The sequence below is a fragment of the Nilaparvata lugens genome, chromosome 6 (assembly GCF_014356525.2).
Source record: "Nilaparvata lugens isolate BPH chromosome 6, ASM1435652v1, whole genome shotgun sequence".
Lineage (NCBI taxonomy): Eukaryota > Metazoa > Arthropoda > Insecta > Hemiptera > Delphacidae > Nilaparvata > Nilaparvata lugens.
The window spans coordinates 20081690-20103472 of NC_052509.1; the positions used below are offsets into that span (position 1 = coordinate 20081690).

General features: G+C 33.3%; 1 protein-coding gene across 1 annotated transcript; it reads left to right on the top strand.

Moving 5' to 3' along the window:
* LOC111052903 (mitochondrial inner membrane protein OXA1L) lies at window positions 1-18468 on the top strand. Its single transcript, XM_039431383.1, has 8 exons — window positions 1-14; window positions 2779-2878; window positions 14378-14501; window positions 15414-15557; window positions 16202-16287; window positions 16895-17059; window positions 17509-17613; window positions 18190-18468. The coding sequence occupies exons 1-8, from the start codon at window positions 1-3 to the stop codon at window positions 18451-18453; spliced, it is 1002 nt and encodes a 333-aa protein (XP_039287317.1). The 3' UTR covers window positions 18454-18468.
* Window positions 18469-21783: the final 3315 nt, after the last annotated feature.

A 21783-nucleotide genomic window follows, 5' to 3' on the forward strand; every position in this document is an offset into this window, starting at 1 on the left:
ATGGTTTTTGAAAAGTAGGCCGCTGACAAAGTGGGTCATTTTATCGACCGCATCTGTCGCCTCATGACTCATGACACGACAAGCTGGGTCTACTCAGGAATGTGATCCAGTCTGTCGCCAAACCCAAGCTTTCTTCAGCCAAGTTTGTCGTTAGTGTAAATGGGATTCGACCCAGTTTGTCGTAGACCCACTCCATTAGATTCCACATCTTTCAACGACACTAGCGCTTAATGAGAAAAATTTGAAAACTGTAAAATCGGCATTCTTGAGGTTAGGTTTCTGAGATTAAATGTGATTTCTGAATTCTGAATTATAAAAATGAGAATATTTTTGGGATCAAAAATACATATTTATCTTTAGTACTTTTACTTTAATTTAGCATATTTTAATGCTTATTCTCTAGAACTTATTACAGTTTTATAAAGTCTCACAGAAATGTTTGCAACTAGCAGAAATATTGTGAGGAGTAAAGCCTTTCTAAAATTGGATACTCTCAAGGTAAATATTTGTAATTTTCAAGACGTATTTAACATTACCTTGTTTCAAAATCACCATTGAATTCTTCAATTCAATTTATTAGTTTAAATTCATAAAATTTAATTTTTTTGTGTGTGTATTTTTAGCTTCCAAATTTTCTGAAATAACTTAATTTATTCAAAGTGCGGTGATATAAAGTGCAATATCTGACTATAATTTGGTGTTTTTATTATTCTAAATTCAAAATTTCAAGCTCATATATATTTTTGGACAGAAATTTAACTTTAACTTTCCACAGTAAGAACATAACCTATTTTTCGGACATGTTATTATTTTATCAAAATTGGGAACAGAATAGTTTTGGACTATGCCTGTTGTTCTTTCCCGATCATATTCATATGATTTGTAATTGTATCAGCAAATAAATAAATAATTTCACACACATATAAGTTTGTTACATATTTAAAAAGAATACATACCGTACTTAATACATTTTTATACTAACATCTTTGATTTTTTTATTGTTTTATTGTGATTAAATCTGCGGAGCACTTTTGAAAAATACCCGGTGTTATCTTTTGCTCCAATTCCTAAGCGACGAATGCAGCTGCACTGTTATAGGACTACAGAATTTTAAGCCCCAAATAAAGATGCGTTATACTTAGGCCCTTCCAGGCTACTATACTCGAATACAAGTAATTAAGTATACAAGTAAGCCTTTAGCATGCATGGTATTTTATGGAAAGCGTCTATAACGGTACGCTTTTGTAATTTTATAACATTGCAATATAATTTAGACAATGCGTCCGGGCAAAAAAATCATTTCGTCTAACGTTTAACTAATCTGTGCTCAATAAGGTCATCGCGCGGCTAAAATCGTAGACTCAACACTTTAGAACTGGATCTTTAAGTTATACTATAGAAAAGAACTTCACCAGAAAATCCACCAGACTGAATATAAACCATGGAATGGCTAACAAAACTTGTAAAAGAGCAAGGCTGGCTGAACATTTTAAATTAATTATAATTTGTTGTGGGTTATCCATCTTGTTTTCACTAATATTATTAGGCTACTATGTAACAAAGTGAAAACAACACTCACATTTTTTTTAGTTTCTGTTTGGCTTGAGAATGTGCAACACCAGCACAAAACTGTCGTCGCCACACTAAAGAATGTGAGTGTTTTTTTCACTTTAAAGTTAGGCTACATAAAAATACAATAGTAACAATTATAATTAATTAGAATCAATAAAAACCAAATCAATTGGGTCTATTTTCATTTTTATCTGCTTATGTTGTAATCTAAGACACGGTAGGTCTGTAGTTCAAATTTTTAACAATGAAAAACAAAATCTGGAAAGATCCATAGTAGAAACACGTTGTGACTTGTCTGTCGCTGTTTACACGGAACGCCAACAGCAAGTGCATGCGACAATCTACCACTTAGGGCCGGTTTCCGAGCTCGGTATTTAGCTAAATTCTAGACTTTAAACAGCTGGAATCAGAAAATTGGCTTTCCGAAACGGGGCATAGTCATAGTTTTTATGATAATCATTATTTTCTCGTTTCTATAATTTGAAACGTTTTTCCTTGTTGAAATGAAACATTTCTAAATAATTCAAAATTGTACACTATTTTCTCTTTATTTTATTTTGTGTTCAATTTCCTAGTTTTTCGAAATTAAATTTATATGTGAACTACGACTACACTCCGTTTCGAAAAACTAATTTTCATACTCCAGTTGTTTTAAGTCTAAAACTTAGCTAAATCCCGAGCTTGGAAACCGGCCCTAAAATATAAATAATGTTTCTATATGGCCAGTATTTGTATGGCTAGTCCGTGAACAAATAAAATGATTATTTATTTATTTATATGGCCAGATTTGTTTCTCATCTGCACGCGTAGTCAGGCATGGTCTCGCGTGTACTTGTACATTCGTGCATTCAATGTGTTTATACCCTTATCCATATCTATGTTCCCAAACCAAATTCCATAGTCAAATTCTACAATTACATTTTTATATTGACAATTCAGTCATTAATAAACTTTTAAATCATATGTTTTTTGTAGGTGGAAAGAGTAGCTTTTATTCATGTGTGCGCTTCTCGTCATTGGAGCATACTATCCAAGAAGCTTTCACCCAGCTACAGTCTATCGAACAACTTACAAAGGCTATCACATGTGAGGAACTTGAGTTCAAACGCCGTTGTAACAATCAACAGGACACTATCACTGTTTATTCACCTGGAAAGACGGGCTCCACGACAACAGCGCCTGTTGTTGATAAAGTGACCGTATCAGATGTGACTGCAATACTTCTGCAAGCACCGTAACAGAAAATGTTGCCACCTCACTACCACCTATACCTGCGGCTCCAAAGCCTCCTCTTGCTTCTCAACTGGCAAGTTTAATATTTTCACATTCAATCTTGAAACATGTAATACTTTCAAAGATATATTTAAAACATCGAATGGCTGCTTTAGACGAAACAGCGTTCAAAAAATAAGGCATTCATCAACTTTCCATACTATCTCTCAGAATAAGAGTATTCTGGATGAATATAATTTGTAAAATCAAGTAACTTGCTATGATTTGTGCAATAACTTCGTTTTAACAATTATTGTTGATTTTTCAAGAATTGTTATTTTTTTATTTACAACTAGCAGGCAACCCGTGCTCCGCAAGTGTCTAATTAAGGTCTTGACAAACTGAAAATTTGACGTACTGAAATCTTGAAGAATTTTAGACTTATATATAACCATCCTCGGTAAATTAAGAATCTATATGCAAAATTTCTAGTTAATCAGTCCAGTAGTTCACATGTAGACATGATGATGCATCATTCGTGAATTTCCTATCCCGTACGTGTATAATCCAGTTCTTCCCTTTATTATTATAGTACTAGCAGGTAACCCTTGGGTAAAATGGGTAAAATATTTGGAAATTATTATAAAAAATTATTTTCAATTAAAAAAAATATTTTCCATCGCATTCGATGTATTTTGATGAGACGAATAAGAAAAGTCCTTTGACATTTTTCGATAACTCTAATAATAACGGTATTAATGGGTAAAATATTTGGAAATTATAAAAAAATATTTTTAATTTAAAAAAAAGATATTTTCTATTGCAATCGATGTATTTTGATGAGAAGAATAAGAAATTCCTTTGAAATGTTTCGATATCTATCAGTACAGTAGTTAATTTGTTCAATAACTCTAATAATAACAGTGTTAAAGGGTAAAATATTTGAAAATTATAAAAAATTATTTTTAATTGAAAATGAAATATTTTTCTATCACAATCTATGTATTTTGATGAGACGAATAAGTAATGTCTTCTGACATTTTTCAATAACTCTAATAATAATAGTGTTAAAGGGTAAAATATTTTAAAATTATAAAAAATTATTTTTAATGAAAAAACTATTTTGTATCGCAATCGATGTAGACTTGTGGACCAGTTTGAGATTGTTTCATGGATAATGAGTATAGATTTGATGAGGTGATCGATTTGGAGTGTTTTGATACAATTGAGAGTGATGATATTTTTAGTTTTGAGCCCTATTTTCATATAGATACAACAACAGATTCTATTGAAGCTTTTAATGTAATACATATGAATATACGGAGTTTGGGAAAAATTTTTGATGAGTTTGTCTCATGTCTTTATGTCTTAGACAACTGTAAAATAAATTACGATGTAATAATTCTAACGGAAACGTGGATGACTGATGATAAGATTTTTGATTACAGTTTAGGTGGCTATAGAGTTATAAAAAAGCCGGGGCAACTAAACACTAGTAACGGATTATGCATTTTTGTGAAAAATAACATTGACGTAGATTATCTCAACTACGAAAATTCGGAGGCAGATATAATTCCGATTAGATTAAAAGCTTTCAACCACTTCATAACATTATTTGCAATTTACAGGTCTCCATCCTCTAATATCGAACTTTTTCTGAATGAACTAGATACAAGTCTGTCTGACATTCATGAAACAGAAAATATTCTTTTGATTGGAGATTTAAACATAGATATTTTGCGTAATAGTAATCTAGCAAATGAATATAGTAGCCTTATGCAGATGTATGGTCTAAGATCTCTTGTGAATAAGTCAACTAGAATTTAATGTTAAACAACAACATGTATTGATCACATATTTTGGAGAAATGTAAATTTTAAAGAAGATAATGTAATAAGCTCTATACAGAAAACCTATATTACTGATCATTTCACGTGAGAAATCCAAACACATTTTTTAAAGAAGTAAGAGAGGTCTTCACAGAAAAATTAATTATAAAAAATTGATAGAAGGGCTACAAAAAGAAAGTTGGGGAAATGAAATTTCCTTCAATGATCAAAATATAGACTTAGATGATAAGATTGATAAATTTTGTAGTAAGTTAATAAGCAATATTAAATCAGCTAGTAAACAGATAAAAATAAAAAATAAAAATAGACCACTGAAAAAATGGATAACTCCGGGGCTGATAAGATCCATTAGAGAGCGTGATAAATTGCATAAAATACTAAACAGTCAGCCATTCAATATTGAATTACAATCTAGGTACAAAACATATAGAAATTTTTTAAATAAACTTATAAGAAAAACTAAATTAGAGTATCACATAACCAGAATCTCTAATTCTAAAGGAAATAGTAAAAAAACTTGGAATTGCATAGAAGAAATTCTAGACATCTAACGTGCAAATAAACCGCCCAATATTGATCCACATATTTTAAATAGTTATTTTGCTGGAGTAGGGAGAACTTATGCTGAAAGAATCGATATTGTATAACACTCAGTGGATGCACAACGTTTACGTTGTTTGGCGGCGGACAATCCACATTCATTCTTCATGCGTCCAACGAGCTCCGATGAGATATTGGTTATCATCAGAAACTTGAAATCTGGCTCGTCCCCGGGGGTGGATGGACTGGATAATGTTTGTTTGAAGAATATTACTGATATTATAGCGAAACAATTGTCAGTGTTTTTCAACAAATGTTTTGAATTGGGTCATTTTCCTTCTCATTTCAAGATAGCAAAAATAGTTACTCTATTCAAATCAGGTGACAGAAAGGCTCCCGAAAACTATCGCCCAATCAGTTTGATAAGCAATCTATCTAAAATATTTAAAAAACTTATAAAACGACGATTGATAGAATACCTTAATTAATATTAATTTTTACCCTATTTCCAAGAGAGCAAATCAACTGAGGATGCTATGACAAATTAGTTCGGATAGTTACAGATAACTTTAAGAGCAACAAAAAAAACTTGAGCAGTATTCCTGGATTTAGCAAAAGCCTATGATACCATCCCTCACAGGCCCCTTCTGAATAAGTTGGAAAGTATAGGTTTTAAAGGAACAGTTCTAAAATTATTTGAAAGCTACTTGCAAAATAGATCTCAGGTACTCACTCTAAATGAAAAAAACAAGTTTAATGACATTGACTGGGTTTGGCCTTCCACAGGGTACAGTCCTCTCACCGATATCATTTTTGAAATACATTAATGATCTCTTAAAAATAAATGTTAATAACTGTACTACTATATCCTTTGCCTATGATACTGCCTTGGTTTTCACCGGACCAGATTGGAGGCAGGTGGAGCGATTGACGGAATCGGGTCTGGCTATTGTGAAGTCATGGCTGGATCAACATTCATTAACTCTAAATGCAAAGAAAAGCGTTTACATGGCCTTCTCACCTCAGTGAGATCAGCCCCCGGGAAGGGTCACATACGGGTATTAAAATTTACTACCCTGACTGTGGTTGCAGCTCGTTAGAAAAAGTGAATGTAATTAAATATTTAGGCGTTATGTTCGACTGTCATCTGAAGTGGAATGCTCACATTGATGGTATGTGTAGAAGATTGAGACATGTCAATTTCAATTTCAATTTTCACAACATTACATTTCAACAAGTACATATATAATAACCTCTCTAGCTATTTAGCTATTTGAGAGGTATACAGTTAGAAAATTTACAGACAATAATTATTTTATAACTCTTTGATAATTCCAATGAACACAAAGTCAACAACAGAAGTTAAAAAACAGTTCAGTACAGATTGTCGGTACACTTTTTTAGCATCCCACTTTGTCACAGTATTCTGATACACAGATATGGCATTTCCAGATCCATACAGAAAGCATTTGCTGCCAACTTGATTTTCATCGTCTCAGCCACACATACACACACACAGGTTACAACCAAGATTTATCTAGTTACTCTTGCATATAATATATAAGTTTCATAAATTGAGCGATCTCGGGGTTGCGAATATAGTGAAATTGGTGTACTCGCCATATGCTCAGTCAATTTTTCAGTATGGAATCAGGGTGTGGGGTGGTGCCTTGGATATGCACATGAACAAGATTCTCGTATTGCAAAGACATGTAATAAAAGCCGCTCTTGGCCGTCCCAGACGCTACCCAACAAATCTTCTGTTTGTTGAGTTCCCCGTGCTAACGGTAAAGCAGCTCTATATAAAAATTTTAATACTGTACCTGAATAAATGTAAAAATATATTTAAACCATACATGATGTCATACAACTTCCGAGCGCAACCGAACTATATTATAAATTTTTTTCAAATTCAAATTTTATTTATTCAAGTAAGTTACAATACATTCTGGTTCATACACGAATCTACAATAAATTACAGTACAACAGCCAATTATGCAGCAAATTTCACATATTATGAAAAATTATTAATTACAATGAAGATTGAATGCAACATTAGAATATTGATAATATAGTATTGTAATATAACTACATAAATCAGCGGTGTTTCAACAATGAATAATGATAATTTCAATGAATAAATATACACCCCACTATATATTATATTTGTTGGGGTATAAGTAATTAGTTGCTTATTGCGTGTAATAATTACTATTTACAAACTTCATTCACTGATATGGGATTAAAGTTTTTTATAATAAAATTAGTAAAAATGTATAATACAAACAAACAAAATTATGGAATTAGTAAATAAATATTAATGTTCTATTAAGGATAATAATAAGAAAGGTTATTTTTAGAAAAATGAAAAACAGTAAAGAGTGGAATGAAGAATAAATAGTTTCAATATTTACAGTCTAACTTAATTTTCACAATTTTCCACTCCAATATCAACCAACCAGGAAAATAAACTTTTCTTGAACCTGTGTCTATTGAATTCTTCCCTAATGTAACTTGGTATTGAATTATAAATTTTTGGTCCCAAATATGTGTAGTTTCTTTGCCCAAATGTAGTGTTCATCCTTGGTACTATTGAATACGTGTTTCTCTGCCTTGTTTGATGGTTATGATCTGCCAGTCTTATGTGTTCGTTGTTTCTCCTCATTCGCGTGATGATAGCCTGGATGTAGAGTTGTCTTACACTCAGTACTTTACTGTCCTTGAAAAGAATGTTCGTGGGGAATTGATTCTCCTTGAAGCCTATTATTTTTAGTATTCGTTTTTGAAGTTTATAGAGAGGTTCAACATGTGTAAAATTCGTAGCTCCCCAGATAATTATGACGTATCTAAAATTGATTGCACTAAAGAAAAATAAACAGTTTTTAATGTCTCATAGTTGAGGATTTTACGGAGTTGATAGAATTTGTAGAGAAGCTTCCTGATCCGGGTAATTGATAGATTAATGTGCTTGTCCCATTTGAATTTGTTGTCCACTATTGTTACTAAATATTTTATTTCATTGACTTGTTGAATTGAAGGGCAATCACACGGGTTGTTGGTGCTTCCACAGTGATGCAGGATTATTGAAGAATCCGGTGGTCTCGTCCGTTCTGTCAGAGAAAAATAGAACTGACTTAACTGTTTGCCGAAGACAATTCACTTACATCAGCAATAAACTTATTAACTTGGTACCTCAACACTTTCTAGTAAAACATATTACTAAGTCATCCATAAGAAATATAGTTGAATGGTTAAAATCTGTTGATGTATCTCACCTCTTTCAAAGTTGATCTCCTTGTCTTTTGCCACCTCCATATAGATTTTTAGTTTTAATTTAGGTGTTTTTTCCTATAGCCATCTCTGTAATAAAGCACTCCTTTAGTTAACTATTTATTTTTATTTTTTTTTCAATATTGATATATCGATTAAATGGTTTATTAATTTTGTAAGTTAAGATTTCGAAGATTGATACTCGTTGCAGCACACAAACCTCTGGTTTTGCTGGCAACGCCTATAAGCTAATTTTGAGAAGAACTATTATTCATTTCATGTTAATGTTTAAATTAAGTTTTTAATGGTGTTTTTGTTTTGAAAAATTGGATTGTATTATGGCAAGTAAATGAAGAAAAGATAAAGAAAAGATTCGTTTGAGCCTGAAGGCTCAAATAATAAAAATCATCATGATAAATCATTAATATGGTAGTACACCACGTTTCTGGAAACTTTTTACTGGTGACAGGAGTTATTATTGATTATAGGTAGCAGAAAAATCAAAATGATCGTGAGAAAGAAAACTGCTGATGAACGCGAATAAGACCGTCACTCCATTGTTCTATTGTCTCGGCTGCTTGGCTGAGCCTGGCTAGAGGGATCAAATAACCAACTGGATTGATGTTTCGTCTGTTCACGAGGCGGAACTACGCCGACCATTGCTGGGTGGAAGATGTTACTGCGGCCGCTCGCATTCCCAACAACTCTGCTATTATTTGCTGTCTCAGCGCCTAGTCCAATTCAGACAAGCATCCAACCTGCACTGCGGAGCTAGGTTTACTGCGGCCGCTCGCATTCCCACCAACGCTGCTATTATTTGCTGTCTCAGCGCCTAGCCCGAGTCAGACAAGCATGCAGCCTGCACTGCGGAGCTAGCTTGAACCTAACCTAGCTCCGCAGTGCAGGCTGGATGCTTGTCTGACTCGGACTAGGCGCTGAGACAGCAAATAATAGCAGCGTTGGTGGGAATGCGAGCGGCCGCAGTAACATCTTTCACCCAGCAATGGTCGGCGTAGTTCCACCTAGCGGACAGACGAAAGATCAATCCAGTTATTTGATCCCTATAGCCAGGCTCAGCCAAGCTGCCGAGACAATAGAACAATGGAGTGACGGTCTTATTCGCGTTCATCAGCAGTTTTCTTTCTCACGACTATTTGACTGGATCAACTTCTGTGAATCAGACCGGTTTCAAGAAAAACTTTTCAACTCTTGACAACATGCTTGTATTATTGGAATTGATAAGAAATTCTAAAGACTACAAATTCCCAATGGTTATATTATTTACAGATTATGAGAAAGCGTTCAATTGCGTTACAACAAAATCTGTACTAGATACACTCTTTGGACTTGGTATTAGAGGAAAATACTTAGAAATATTCAAGTTCATTTACGAGAGAATGAAAATCGAGGTTAAATTGAGAGGAAAAGAGAAAGTCGTGGAAGTAAGAAGAGGATTAAGACAAGGCGACATTCCTTCGGCAAAAATATTCAATGCTGTCTTGGAAACATGTTTCAGAAATCTCAATTGGGAAGGATATGGAATAGACATTAATGGCCAAAAATTAAATACCTTGAAATTTGCTGATGACGTAGTTCTAATAGGGAGCAGCGCAGAAGAAGTTCGTTGTATGCTAGAGGAACTAAATAGCGAAACAAGGAGGATTGGATTAAAGGTGAACTATGATAAATCCAAAGTCATGTCATTCAACTGCCAAGAAGAGGAAATATTACTGGAGGAAGGGAAAATAGAGAGAGAGGAAAACTTCATTTATTTGGGACAAAAGATTGGAAAGGACGGTCAAAGGGGAGAGATTACCAGGAGGATTGCGTTGGGCTGGTCGATGTTCAGACGTTTCAATTACCTATTCCGATCTAAAATCGACATGAGTGGCAAAAGAAAATTATTTCAAATGAGCGTTCTGCCAGTGATATTATACGGCTGTGAAACTTGGACATTGAATGAAAAATTAATAAAAAAGCTAAGAAATAGTATAAGATCAATGGAAAGAATAATGATCGGAGTGACAAGAAGAGATAGGAAAAGAAATACTTGGGTTAGGAATGAAACAAAAATCGAAGACATTGGCAAGATAATAGTAGAAAGGAAATGGAATTGGGCTGGCCATGTGGTGCGAACAAAGGACGACAGATGGACGAGAAGAATATTGGACTGGCATCCACGGAATAGGAAAAGAAGCAGAGGAAGACCTAGCTACAGATGGGATGAAGAATTCCAGCGAGTTTGTGGAGGAGTAACTTGGCAGAGAGTCGCACGGGAAAGAAAGGAATGGGAGAGGATGAAAAACGTGTACAAACAGGTCTGGCTCTACAGGGATTGAAATGTTTAAGTTGAAATTAATTTTATTTGAACTCTACTAATATGATAAGATACTCATTTTATCCTTAATAGGATACCCCAGCAGATGCTGAATTGCGAAGAATAGAATTTTATTGTAATTGCAATTATATTATGTATATTAAGTTTTAGAAGCAATAAAGGGTTATTTATTTATTTATTTAATTATTTATTTTTATTTTTGTATGTCAATAATAACTCCAGTCACCAGTAAAAAGCTTCCAGAAACGTGGTGTACTATTATATTAATGACTTTTCATGATGATTTTCAATTATTCAAAAATATTGTTGACATTCTGAGCCTTCAGGCTTAACTTGGGGTCGCTGAGAATGAATCTGCAATCAGAATTTCTCTATCACGAAAAATAACGAAAAAAACCCAGCTGTTGATCTTCCGGCAACTGTTAGCAGTCATCCTGCAATGCGGCCGAAACACTTCCAGTTCAGACACTCATCTCAAATTACAAGAACGCTAGGTCTAGCGCCGCAGTGCAGGATGGTTTCTCACAGCTTGGCGTTGTTGTCATTTGAGATGGGTGTCTGGCTTGGAAGTGTTTCGGCCGCATTGTAGGATGACTGTTAACGGTTGCCGGAAGATCAACAGCTTGGTTTTTTTCGTTATTTTTCGTGATAGAGAAATTCTGATTGCAGATTCGTTTTCAGCGACCCCAAGTTTAGCCTGAAGGCTAAAAATCATCAAGAAAAGTCTAATATATTAGTAAACCACGTTTCTGGAAACTTTTTACTGGTGACTGGAGTTATTATTTATTTTTATTATTATTGGTTTTCAGCGACCCAAGTTCAGCCTGAAGGCTAAAAATCATCATGAAAAGTCATTAATATATTAGTAAAACACGTTTCTGGAAACTTTTTACTGGTGACTGCGAGTTATTATTGATTATAGGTAACACAAAAATCAGAATAATCGTGAGAAAGAAAACGGCTGATGAACGCGAATAAGACCGTCACTCCATTGTTCTATTGTCTCGGCTGCTTGGCTGAGCCTGGCTGGAGGGATCAAATAACCGACTGGATTGATCTTTCGTGTGTCCGCTAGGCGGAACTACGCCGACCATTGCTGGGTGGAAGATGTTACTGCGGCCGCTCGCATACCCACCAACGCTGCTATTATTTGCTGTCTCAGCGCCTAGTCCGATTCAGACAAGCATCCAGCCTGCACTGCGGAGCTAGGTTAAAAGCACTGTCTTATACACATATCAGATTCCCCCCACCATACATTTGAAGAGCGTACAAGAATTTTGTCTAATAACACCATTATGTCAAAAATGTCAAAAGACTTTTCTCATCAAAATACATCGATTGTGATAGAAAATATTTTTTTTAATTAAAAATAATTTTTTATATTTCCAAATAGTTTACCCATTAACACCGTTATTATTAGAGTTATCAAAAAATGTCAAAGGATATTCTTATTCGTCTCATCAAAATACATAGATTGTGATAGAAAATATTTTTTCTTAATTAAAAATAAATGTTTATTATTTCCATATATTTTACCCTTCAACTACGTTGTTATTAGAGTTATTGAAAAAATGTCAGAAGGCATTTCTTATTTGTCTCATCAAAATACATCAATTGCGATGGAAAATATTTTTTTCATTAAAAATAATTTTTTATAGTTTCCAAATATTTTACCCACGGGTTACCTGCTAGTACTATAATAATAAAGGGAAGAACTGGATTATACACGTACGGGATAGGAAATTCACGAATGATGCATCATCATCATGTCTGAACTACTGGACTGATTAACTTGAAATTAACTGCTGTACTGATAGATATCGAAACATTTCAAAGAACATTCTTATTCGTCTCATCAAAATACATCGATTGTGATAGAAAATAATTTTTTTAATTAAATATATTTTTTTATAATTTCCAAATATTTTACCCTTTAACACCGTTATTATTAGATTTATTAAAAAATGTCAAAACACATTATTTCTTATTAGTCTCAACAAAATACATCGTTTGCGATGGAAAATATTTTTTTTTAATTACAAATATTTTTTTATAATTTTCAAATATTTTACCCATTAACACCGTATTATTAGAGTTATCGAAAAAAATTTTTTTTTCAATTAAAAATATTTTTTTATAATTTCCAAATATTTTACCCATTAACACCGTTATTATTAGAGTTATCGAAAAATGTTAAAGGACTTCTCTTATTCTGTGGTCAAGATATATAATATTTATATAATTATATTATCTAGAAATTTCAATCAACTTGATCAAAATATTTGATTTTTTGACATGACATGGTATATCACTCTAAATTAAAGTTGATCACAATTTTTAAAGTTAATCATCATTTTACATTTTTAAGTGATTAGTGAGTGTTATTTTGTTTTTCAATTTGGTTTGTAAACAATCTAAATTGGAACTTGTCTGTTTTCAAATGTTTGGAATGGAAATTGTACCTGAATTCAAGTGTATGGAACATAACCTACTTTTTTGACTATTTATAGTGTATACATTAAAATTCGGGGAAGAAATAATTTTGGGCTGTGCCTGTTAGTCCTTCCCCAAACATTTTATATAATAATTGTGTTCTGTTTATCAATAAATAATTGACGAACGAAGCTCGGTGCCCCAATATTTATAATAAAGATAATGCCTTTCACAGTATATTGGAAAAGTAGAATCATAATAATTCAAATGAGCTTCAGATTGAAATGATAATTCATACAGAAATGAGAAGATTCATAAAAGAACTAGAGAATTCACCAGTAGTATTCAAAAAATAACCAAGCACAGAAGAAATATGATGATTAAAAAATGAATAGCTATTAACAATACATATATGTTAAACAGCTCAAATAATAATGTTTCTAAAAGTTATACATCGAAGTATTTACATCAATTTGATAAAATAAATTGGGTTTTCGGATCTTGTCATCTCAGATCTTGTCATTTGTTTCACGTTAATAATTTTGAACTAGTAATTATTTGCTAGTCTTCTGAGTTCTTGTAGTGCGCTGTAAAGCCCTCTTCAACAATTTTAATTTGATTCTACCTCAGCCTCAGCCATACAAAGGATTTAAAGTATCAGTCTGCTCTTCAAATAATTGGGAATGTTATCTTACTGCTCAACATCTTCATTCAAAACTGCATCCATCTTCACTGATGTCGTAGTTTGTATAATAGTCACTAAGTACAAAATTAAGAGTCATCGTCATCAAATAAGTCATAACTGTCATCAAATAACGATTATTGTAATTTTTTTGTAGAATATCTCCAATAGTATCAGAGTAATCTTGTCAAGAAGGTGTGAAGGTTTTAAAAAACAAAATATCGCAATTGGTAACCCTGGGTCTGTGAGACAAAATCAAAAACTTTGACTGAGAATAATGAAATCTAGAGAGAGGTGATACATCTAGGCTTCTCAGGATGCACTAACTTCAAGTTATTGAGGAGTAGAGAAAATTGGGAGGAAGCAGGTTGCCACTATAAGAAAACAACAATTTCCCAATACAAAAATAGTCACTGGTTGAGGGTTAATGTTCCCCCATCATGTATCCGAACGAGTTTTCATGAATTTGATTGTTGACAGCTTGGCGAACCCCCGTTTGAGACGATTGGCTTGGGTGGCTGGTCTCCTGTGGGCCTGCTACAAAATGCCTTCGAATATATGCACATCAGTATGGATCTACCTTGGTGGCAGTGCGTAGTTCTTGGTAAGTAGCCTTCTCACTATTGAATCAATCATATTCATTCTCTCTGTAAACTAGTTTGTTTATAAAACTCTAGTTCACTAATCATTAATATACTGTTCATATAATTATAATACTTGTGTCTTATACAGTTATATTTTTACCTAAAAGAATGAAAATTTGATCAGGTTATTGCTCAAACTATATATTAAATCTTCATTATTTTAGCCTACTCATGTTTTCATATTTATCAGAAAAATGTTTAATTAAGAAAAAAGTAGGCAACATGTAGTAATCATTAATCATGATAGTCGTCATAAACTATATATACACACTATACTTTTTTGTGTCGTTGAGAAGTTGATACTGTGGTAATTATTCATATTGAATGAAAAAGACTAAGAAATTGTCAAAAAACCACAGATTTATTGATACTGGGAAAGACCAGTTTCGGTTATTACACCATTGTCAATCTCTGATAAACAGAGTATCTATAAATCTGTGTTTTTTTTTAATTTCTTAGTCTTTTTCATTCTATACACTATCCCATTAGTAATAACATCTTTTAAAAAGACATACTGGTAAATAGAAATGATTTTTTTTTAATAAAAGGTATAGATTCATTTCATTTCAATACTTAGCATATTTTGTAAGTACATTTACATGTCGGTGAATTGGTTAAAGACAAGGTTGGTGAAAGGTGTTGATCCAATTTGGCACTTATTCAAAGTGAAGTATTATAACTCTCATCATAATATTTCTTAAATATATTATCATTTAATAACAGAGTGCATTGTATAAGTCTCAATTATAAATTTCAATTTATTTTTTACTATTCAGCTATTGGTCTTATTTAATAAGTTATTCTATTGCTTTTATTAAGCAATAGGGGAATACTTTGTCAATTTACTAGTGTTTTTATAATTTATATTTCAGGTACAGTTATTGTTAGGGTGTTGTTGACACCTGTAGTCATTCTATCTCAACGAAATTCCGTGGTTATGGCCAACAATACTCCTGAAATGAAAAAAATTCAGACAAAACTTTCTGATGCGAAGGCCAGAGGAGATTTCATGGAAGGTAAAGAAATATTCCAAAAAATCTGAAAGATACATTTTTTAAAATATTAATTAGAAATAGTGGATATTCGTAATATCTGAAATTGCCATTAAAACATGGAATAGACTTTTTCAAAATGTTTTATCCTATCATGGAAATCTGTGCAGTATCGGTATTTCACAAAAATGTACAAATTAAGTTGATTTTGTGTGAGTGAGTTTAAATCAAAAATAATTTTTACCACTTATCATGAAGTATTACTGTATTAAACTATATAAAATATTGTGTATAAAAACCGTATATAAAACTCTTGAATTTGCTTTAGCCAAGCACGCTTTGTTTGTAATGAAAATCAAACAATTAATCTATTAACTAATAACATCTAGTCTATCTGTAGCTGCTCCAACAATTCTAGTTGATTCACAAAACGAGCTAAGGTAAATTGCTCATACGAGTTCAACTCTTTGGAAATCGAAAAATTGAAAATTGTACTAGGAACTGGAACAGTCTACGAAAATGTTAATTAGAAAGCTGAGTTATAATCAAATTAGTTGAATTTGTATTATTTGCTTTGAAGTACGGCAATGTTGTTTAGCTTTTATAATAATACTCAATTGTGCTTGAGAAATATGTTTCGCTAAATTAGCTAAAATATATTTTTTCAGCTGCTCAATACTCGAATGAATTATACATGTTCATGAAAGAGAAAAACCTCAATCCTATGAAAAACCTGTTGGTTCCTCTGGCTCAGGTAATCAATTACATCTAATTTCACTACTTCACTTCTATATTATATCAATTTTTTATTTCAATAATGCAATAAGTCTATTGTACTTTATTAATGTGGTCAGAAATAGAAGTCTATTTCAACTTGAGGTTTATCTTGTATTTTTTTGTTATTGTAGAATGTTTGTTAATTTTAATTATGAATTACTTACACAAAAATCTTAATTCTCTTTTGAAACGCCTAGATTCTATAAATATACCTCTAATAACTAGTTTATTCACCAGTGAAAGTTGAAATTATTTCATAAATCTATTGTGTAATTCCAGTTTTCAATTCACAAAATATTAGGTGGATCATTAAGGCATTCAAAAAGATTTTCCTATCCACTAATAAGTGGTGTGCTGAAAAAGTGATCAGACTTATTTATTACGAATCAACTTTTTTATATTTATAAAAAAGTGTATTTTGCTCTTCAGCGACCTCTTGTCTTAGTCATTCATCGGCGGTCGGCGGTATCGTTCTCGCTTTTTATTTCACTATTTCATGGCAAATGAAATGTATCAGTTAATTTAATATTGTGATATTAAACAACTACGGTATGTAATTTCAAAAACTTTTTTCCACTTTGCAGGCTCCAATATTCCTATCATTCTTCTTGAGTCTTCGTGAGATGGCTAATTTACCAGTGAAAAGTTTACACAATGGCGGATTGTACTGGTTCACTGACCTCACTGTTCCAGACCAGTATTACCTTCTGCCTGCACTGACATGTATCACTCTTTTTGCAAATATTGAGGTCAGAAACAATTTTCCCTTTCTTACATAGCCTAATACAATCCAATATTTTCAAATTCTATTTTTTGGAAGACAGAATATGCATTTAACATCCAATCTTGTTTCTTTGTCAAATAATTATGAAAATGAATGAATGAACAAGTGTGTGAAAAACAAGACTTAAGAAGATTCTAAACTCATTGAACCACCTTATTATTTGATGAAATTTCTAAGTTTATAATTTCAGAAACCTGAAAAGTATATTCGTTGTTGGTTGAATCCGCTCTTATTTTATCAAAATTGTATTAAAAATTCTTCACTTATTTTTTCTCTCTTGGAAGTGAATTGAATTGGTAAATAAGATTTACACATAGTCAATAATTGACTAATATTATTTATTAATATTGCAAATGAAATTAACAAAGTTCTGAAATAGTGAAAATGCTTGCTTTAAAAATAATTTGTTTTCAGATCGGAGCTAGTGGAAAAATTACCGGTCCAAATTCGCACTTGTTGAAGTATTTTATGAGGGGAATTCCTGTTGTTATATTTCCATTCATCATGAATTTTCCTGGGGTAAGTAATAAATACTGCCAGTAAGGGAAATTCATGGGTTTAAAAGTAAAATTTATGAGAACTCTTTTCATTTTTCTCAAAAACCCGGCCAAAGGTGGATGGAAAGGAGATAATAATTTCAAGAAATAATGTGTTTAAAACATAGCTCAGTATTTTAATAGGTGAAATACGTGTTTGCTATAAGTACTAGAGTAGGCCTACCTTACAGACAAAATAATTTTTAATAATTATTTCGCATAAGTATTCTAATTATGGAAGGTATTTCTTATCATGAACAAGATACGTCATGAAAGAGATTTATGATTTCTTTAAAAGTGCTGCCAAGAAATCCTGACTGTCGAGTTTTTGAAGACATAGTTTGTGAGACTTTATCGTGGGTAGAAATATTTTGAGAGCTTCCTCTTTCAATTGTTGGCTTCAAAAACTATGCAGATTATCTATCGTGTGTATTAAACATAATCTCATCAATTCCTGAAAAGGCGTGTTATATAATTATGCTTAAATAAGACTCATCTAATTCAATTTTAACTGTATACTTACTCATTTTTTGAATAAACAGTTCATTTTTATTTTCAGGTATTGCATTTATATTGGCTATCATCTAATACGATCTCTTTACTACAAACTTCAATGATCAGGTATGTTCCATCGGTCAAAAGGCTATGCAAAATTCCTGATACGAAAAAAATTGTGAATGTGAATGAAGAAAAGAAACCTGTAATCACCGCTGTGAAGGATTGTAAGTATTTTTGTAATAGAAGCTTAGATAAAGTTACTGTAACCTTTTATTTTTATATTCAGGACTTAATCTGCAATGGAGTTCGTTATTTAATAAGGTAAAATTGTTAGTTCTTATAAGTTATTTATTTGGAAAATATTCTTATAAAGATGGCATAAAACATACTTTTGCTGGATGATGCCTACTTAAGCCGTCCACTTGTGCATGCTAATGGTTCCAAAAACATCCAACCATGCGTTTAGTGGGATTTGAACACACGACTTTCCTGGATACAATTTATCAGACGTTGATAACGCTTTAGCTATCGGTACTCATTCTCCGCATCTACTGGATATAAGAATATTCATCTAAGGTCTGAATATTTCCCCCGAAATCCAGAATAGAGCTTATATTTTTTATGTTAATTAATTTAGGCTGAGAACAAGGATAATGTTTATTGTTTTATATGATTATTGATCGTATTTGTTGTCAATTCCACTATACATTAGTTCAATAGTAGTGGTGTTTTGAGAGAGCTGCCTATCCAATAGAAATCGAGGGGTGTGGCCTCCCCCCTCCACCCCCCCAGCCCCAGTCGGCCATTTTGGCCCCGCCCCCAGCCAATAGGAATCAAGGGGCGTGGCCACGCCCCCCTCCACCCCCCTGCCCTAGTCAGCCATTTTGGCCCCGCCCCCCTCCACCCCCCCAGCCCTAGTCAGCCATTTTGGCCCCGCCCCCAGCCAATAGGAAGCAAGGGGCATGTTCAAAATGGCGTCCCCCTTCCCTAGTGTAATTTTGTCCCCCACCACCCCAACCAATAGGAAGAGGCGACGGCCATTGTAGCAGGTGTCCATCTGTCATCTCCCACCCCCAACCAAGAGGTTCCCCTACCCAGGAAGTGCCCCCGACGGCAGTGGCGCTTTTTTTAATGTGCTTTCCCCATATTGAGAAAACTCTAATTGAATGTTGCTATAATAGGATGTAGAATAGATAGGCTTATCTATTCTACATACTACTATAGTTATTCATTACAAAGTGTTAATCAACATTAGGCCTATTGCACAACAATATAGTGCATGTTCCTTGTTTTCCTCCACCACAGGAAGAATGAAAAAAATTACATTTCATATTTGTTTGTATGAGATGTCATTTTCCCCACACTATGCTGTAAAAGGAATGGTGGCGCTTTTTTTAATGTGCTTTCCCCATATTGAGAAAACTCTAATTGAATGTTGCTATAATAGGATGTAGAATAGATAGGCTTATCTATTCTACATACTACTATAGTTATTCATTACAAAGTGTTAATCAACATTAGGCCTATTGCACAACAATATAGTGCATGTTCCTTGTTTTCCTCCACCACAGGAAGAATGAAAAAAATTACATTTCATATTTGTTTGTATGAGATGTCATTTTCCCCACACTATGCTGTAAAAGGAATGGTGGCGCTTTTTTTAATGTGCTTTCCCCATATTGAGAAAACTCTAATTGAATGTTGCTATAATAGGATGTAGAATAGATAGGCTTATCTATTCTACATACTACTATAGTTATTCATTACAAAGTGTTAATCAACATTAGGCCTATTGCACAACAATATAGTGCATGTTCCTTGTTTTCCTCCACCACAGGAAGAATGAAAAAAATTACATTTCATATTTGTTTGTATGAGATGTCATTTTCCCCACACTATGCTGTAAAAGGAATGGTGGCGCTTTTTTTAATGTGCTATCCCCATATTGAGAAAACTCTAATTGAATGTCACTTAGTTATTCAATACAAAGTATTAATCAACATTAGGCCTATTGCACAATCAATGATGGGAATGGGTTTTTTTTTTTTTATTTTATTTATTTTTTTTTATTTTTTTTTATATATTCCTTTCTTCTTCTAGAAGAACAAGAGGTGATTTACCTTCTCGTTGTACACACTTCAGATAGAGTTTTTGTTTGTTGAAATCCTCAAGTGTTTGAAGATTCAATACACTCAGAAATTTCTCAGGTAAGTAAACTTCGCAATAATAGTCACCATTGCTGTCATGATCGTATAACCTCATTATGATTCGCTGACCCTGCTGTGTTCTCACCAATCTAGCGTGTACAACACGGTACCACGAATCATGGTCAAGATCTTTGAGTGAGACCGTTGGATATTCAGTTTTCGAAATATAATTGAATGACTTCATACTAAAAAGTCTATCATTTCCAGTGTTGCTTCTCTGCAGATGGTGATCCATAATAATAATAATAAGAAAAGCTTACCACGAGCGCGATCGAGTGCAAGAATAACAAAGCAGCTATATGCTTGCGTGGGTTGTCGGTTGAAGACTGAGCAAACCTGTTAAGCCGTCAGCCCCCCACAACCCATTCCGTTTCCTGTCGACTCCTTCCACATTCCTTCTGTTGACTCGTTCTCCCCTCCGCCTCCTCACACCTTTCCTTCTGTTGACTTCCCGCCATTCACCTTTACACGCACTCTCGCTTTCTACCTTCTTCTTCTTCTTTACATGTAGTCGCATTCCTTTCTTCTCCCCTCTTCTTTACAGCAGCTAGTCGCTTCTTCTTCTTCTTTACATGTAGGCGCATTCCTTTCTTCTCCCACCTCTTCTTTACAGCTAGTCGCCGCATCTTCTTCCCCTCCTCTGTTCACCTCTAGCGATCTTAAAATTTCTTCTTCAATTCTTATTAGCTTGTTTACATTCAAACTAAAGGGTCTGTAATAAGCCAAGTAATCACTGATATCGTTAATATTAACTGTATTTAGAAATATTGCTTTCAATTGTCTAGCAATACTACTGTTTTTTGTCTCTATTGCTTTTTGACACAAATCATACCATTCAATGTAGTTTTGTAATTTAATTTCTAAACATTCTGGCGCATAAGACCAAGTTTGTGGATTCATTATAGCTCTTCAATCTGCTGCTAGCGAAGGTACACTAAATGAGTGGTACTAGAACAGTGAAATTTATTGCTTTTCGCTTCTCCCTTCCACCGCTACCTACATTTTCGCTACAGGTCAGACTGCATACTCTCGCTTTATGCGAAATCAAATCAAATCCACAATAAACACATAGTATGCTTTCCCCATCAAAATAAAAACCTTGTCAGGCATAGTTGTGTTTTCGTTGTTTAGTTAACAGCTTACAATGTTTCATACTTTCCATTCTATTATTTTTGCATGTATAATCGATATCAGCAGCAGCATTACGATTCAATGAACTCATATTTTTTGTAGGCATTGAAGCAGCAGCAGCACTATTCTCCTTTGTTTGCTTGTTACACATCAAGATTGTCAAATAATGATACGCACTGAACAGCGCACACCGGCCATTGGACGATTTGTTATGAATTTTGCATACACTAAAACACCAAGAATTTTCAAACATTGTATAGTCTGGTTTTTGAATATCCTCCGGCATAGTAAGCACATTGTCGTGTAACCTTTTCAAA

Coding starts and splice junctions, on each gene's coding strand:
- LOC111052903 (XM_039431383.1), top strand. Junction 14,502..15,413: donor GTGGCAGTGCGTAGTTCTTG/GTAAGTAGCCTT, acceptor TTTATATTTCAG/GTACAGTTATTGTTAGGGTG. Junction 16,288..16,894: donor TGTTGGTTCCTCTGGCTCAG/GTAATCAATTAC, acceptor TCCACTTTGCAG/GCTCCAATATTCCTATCATT.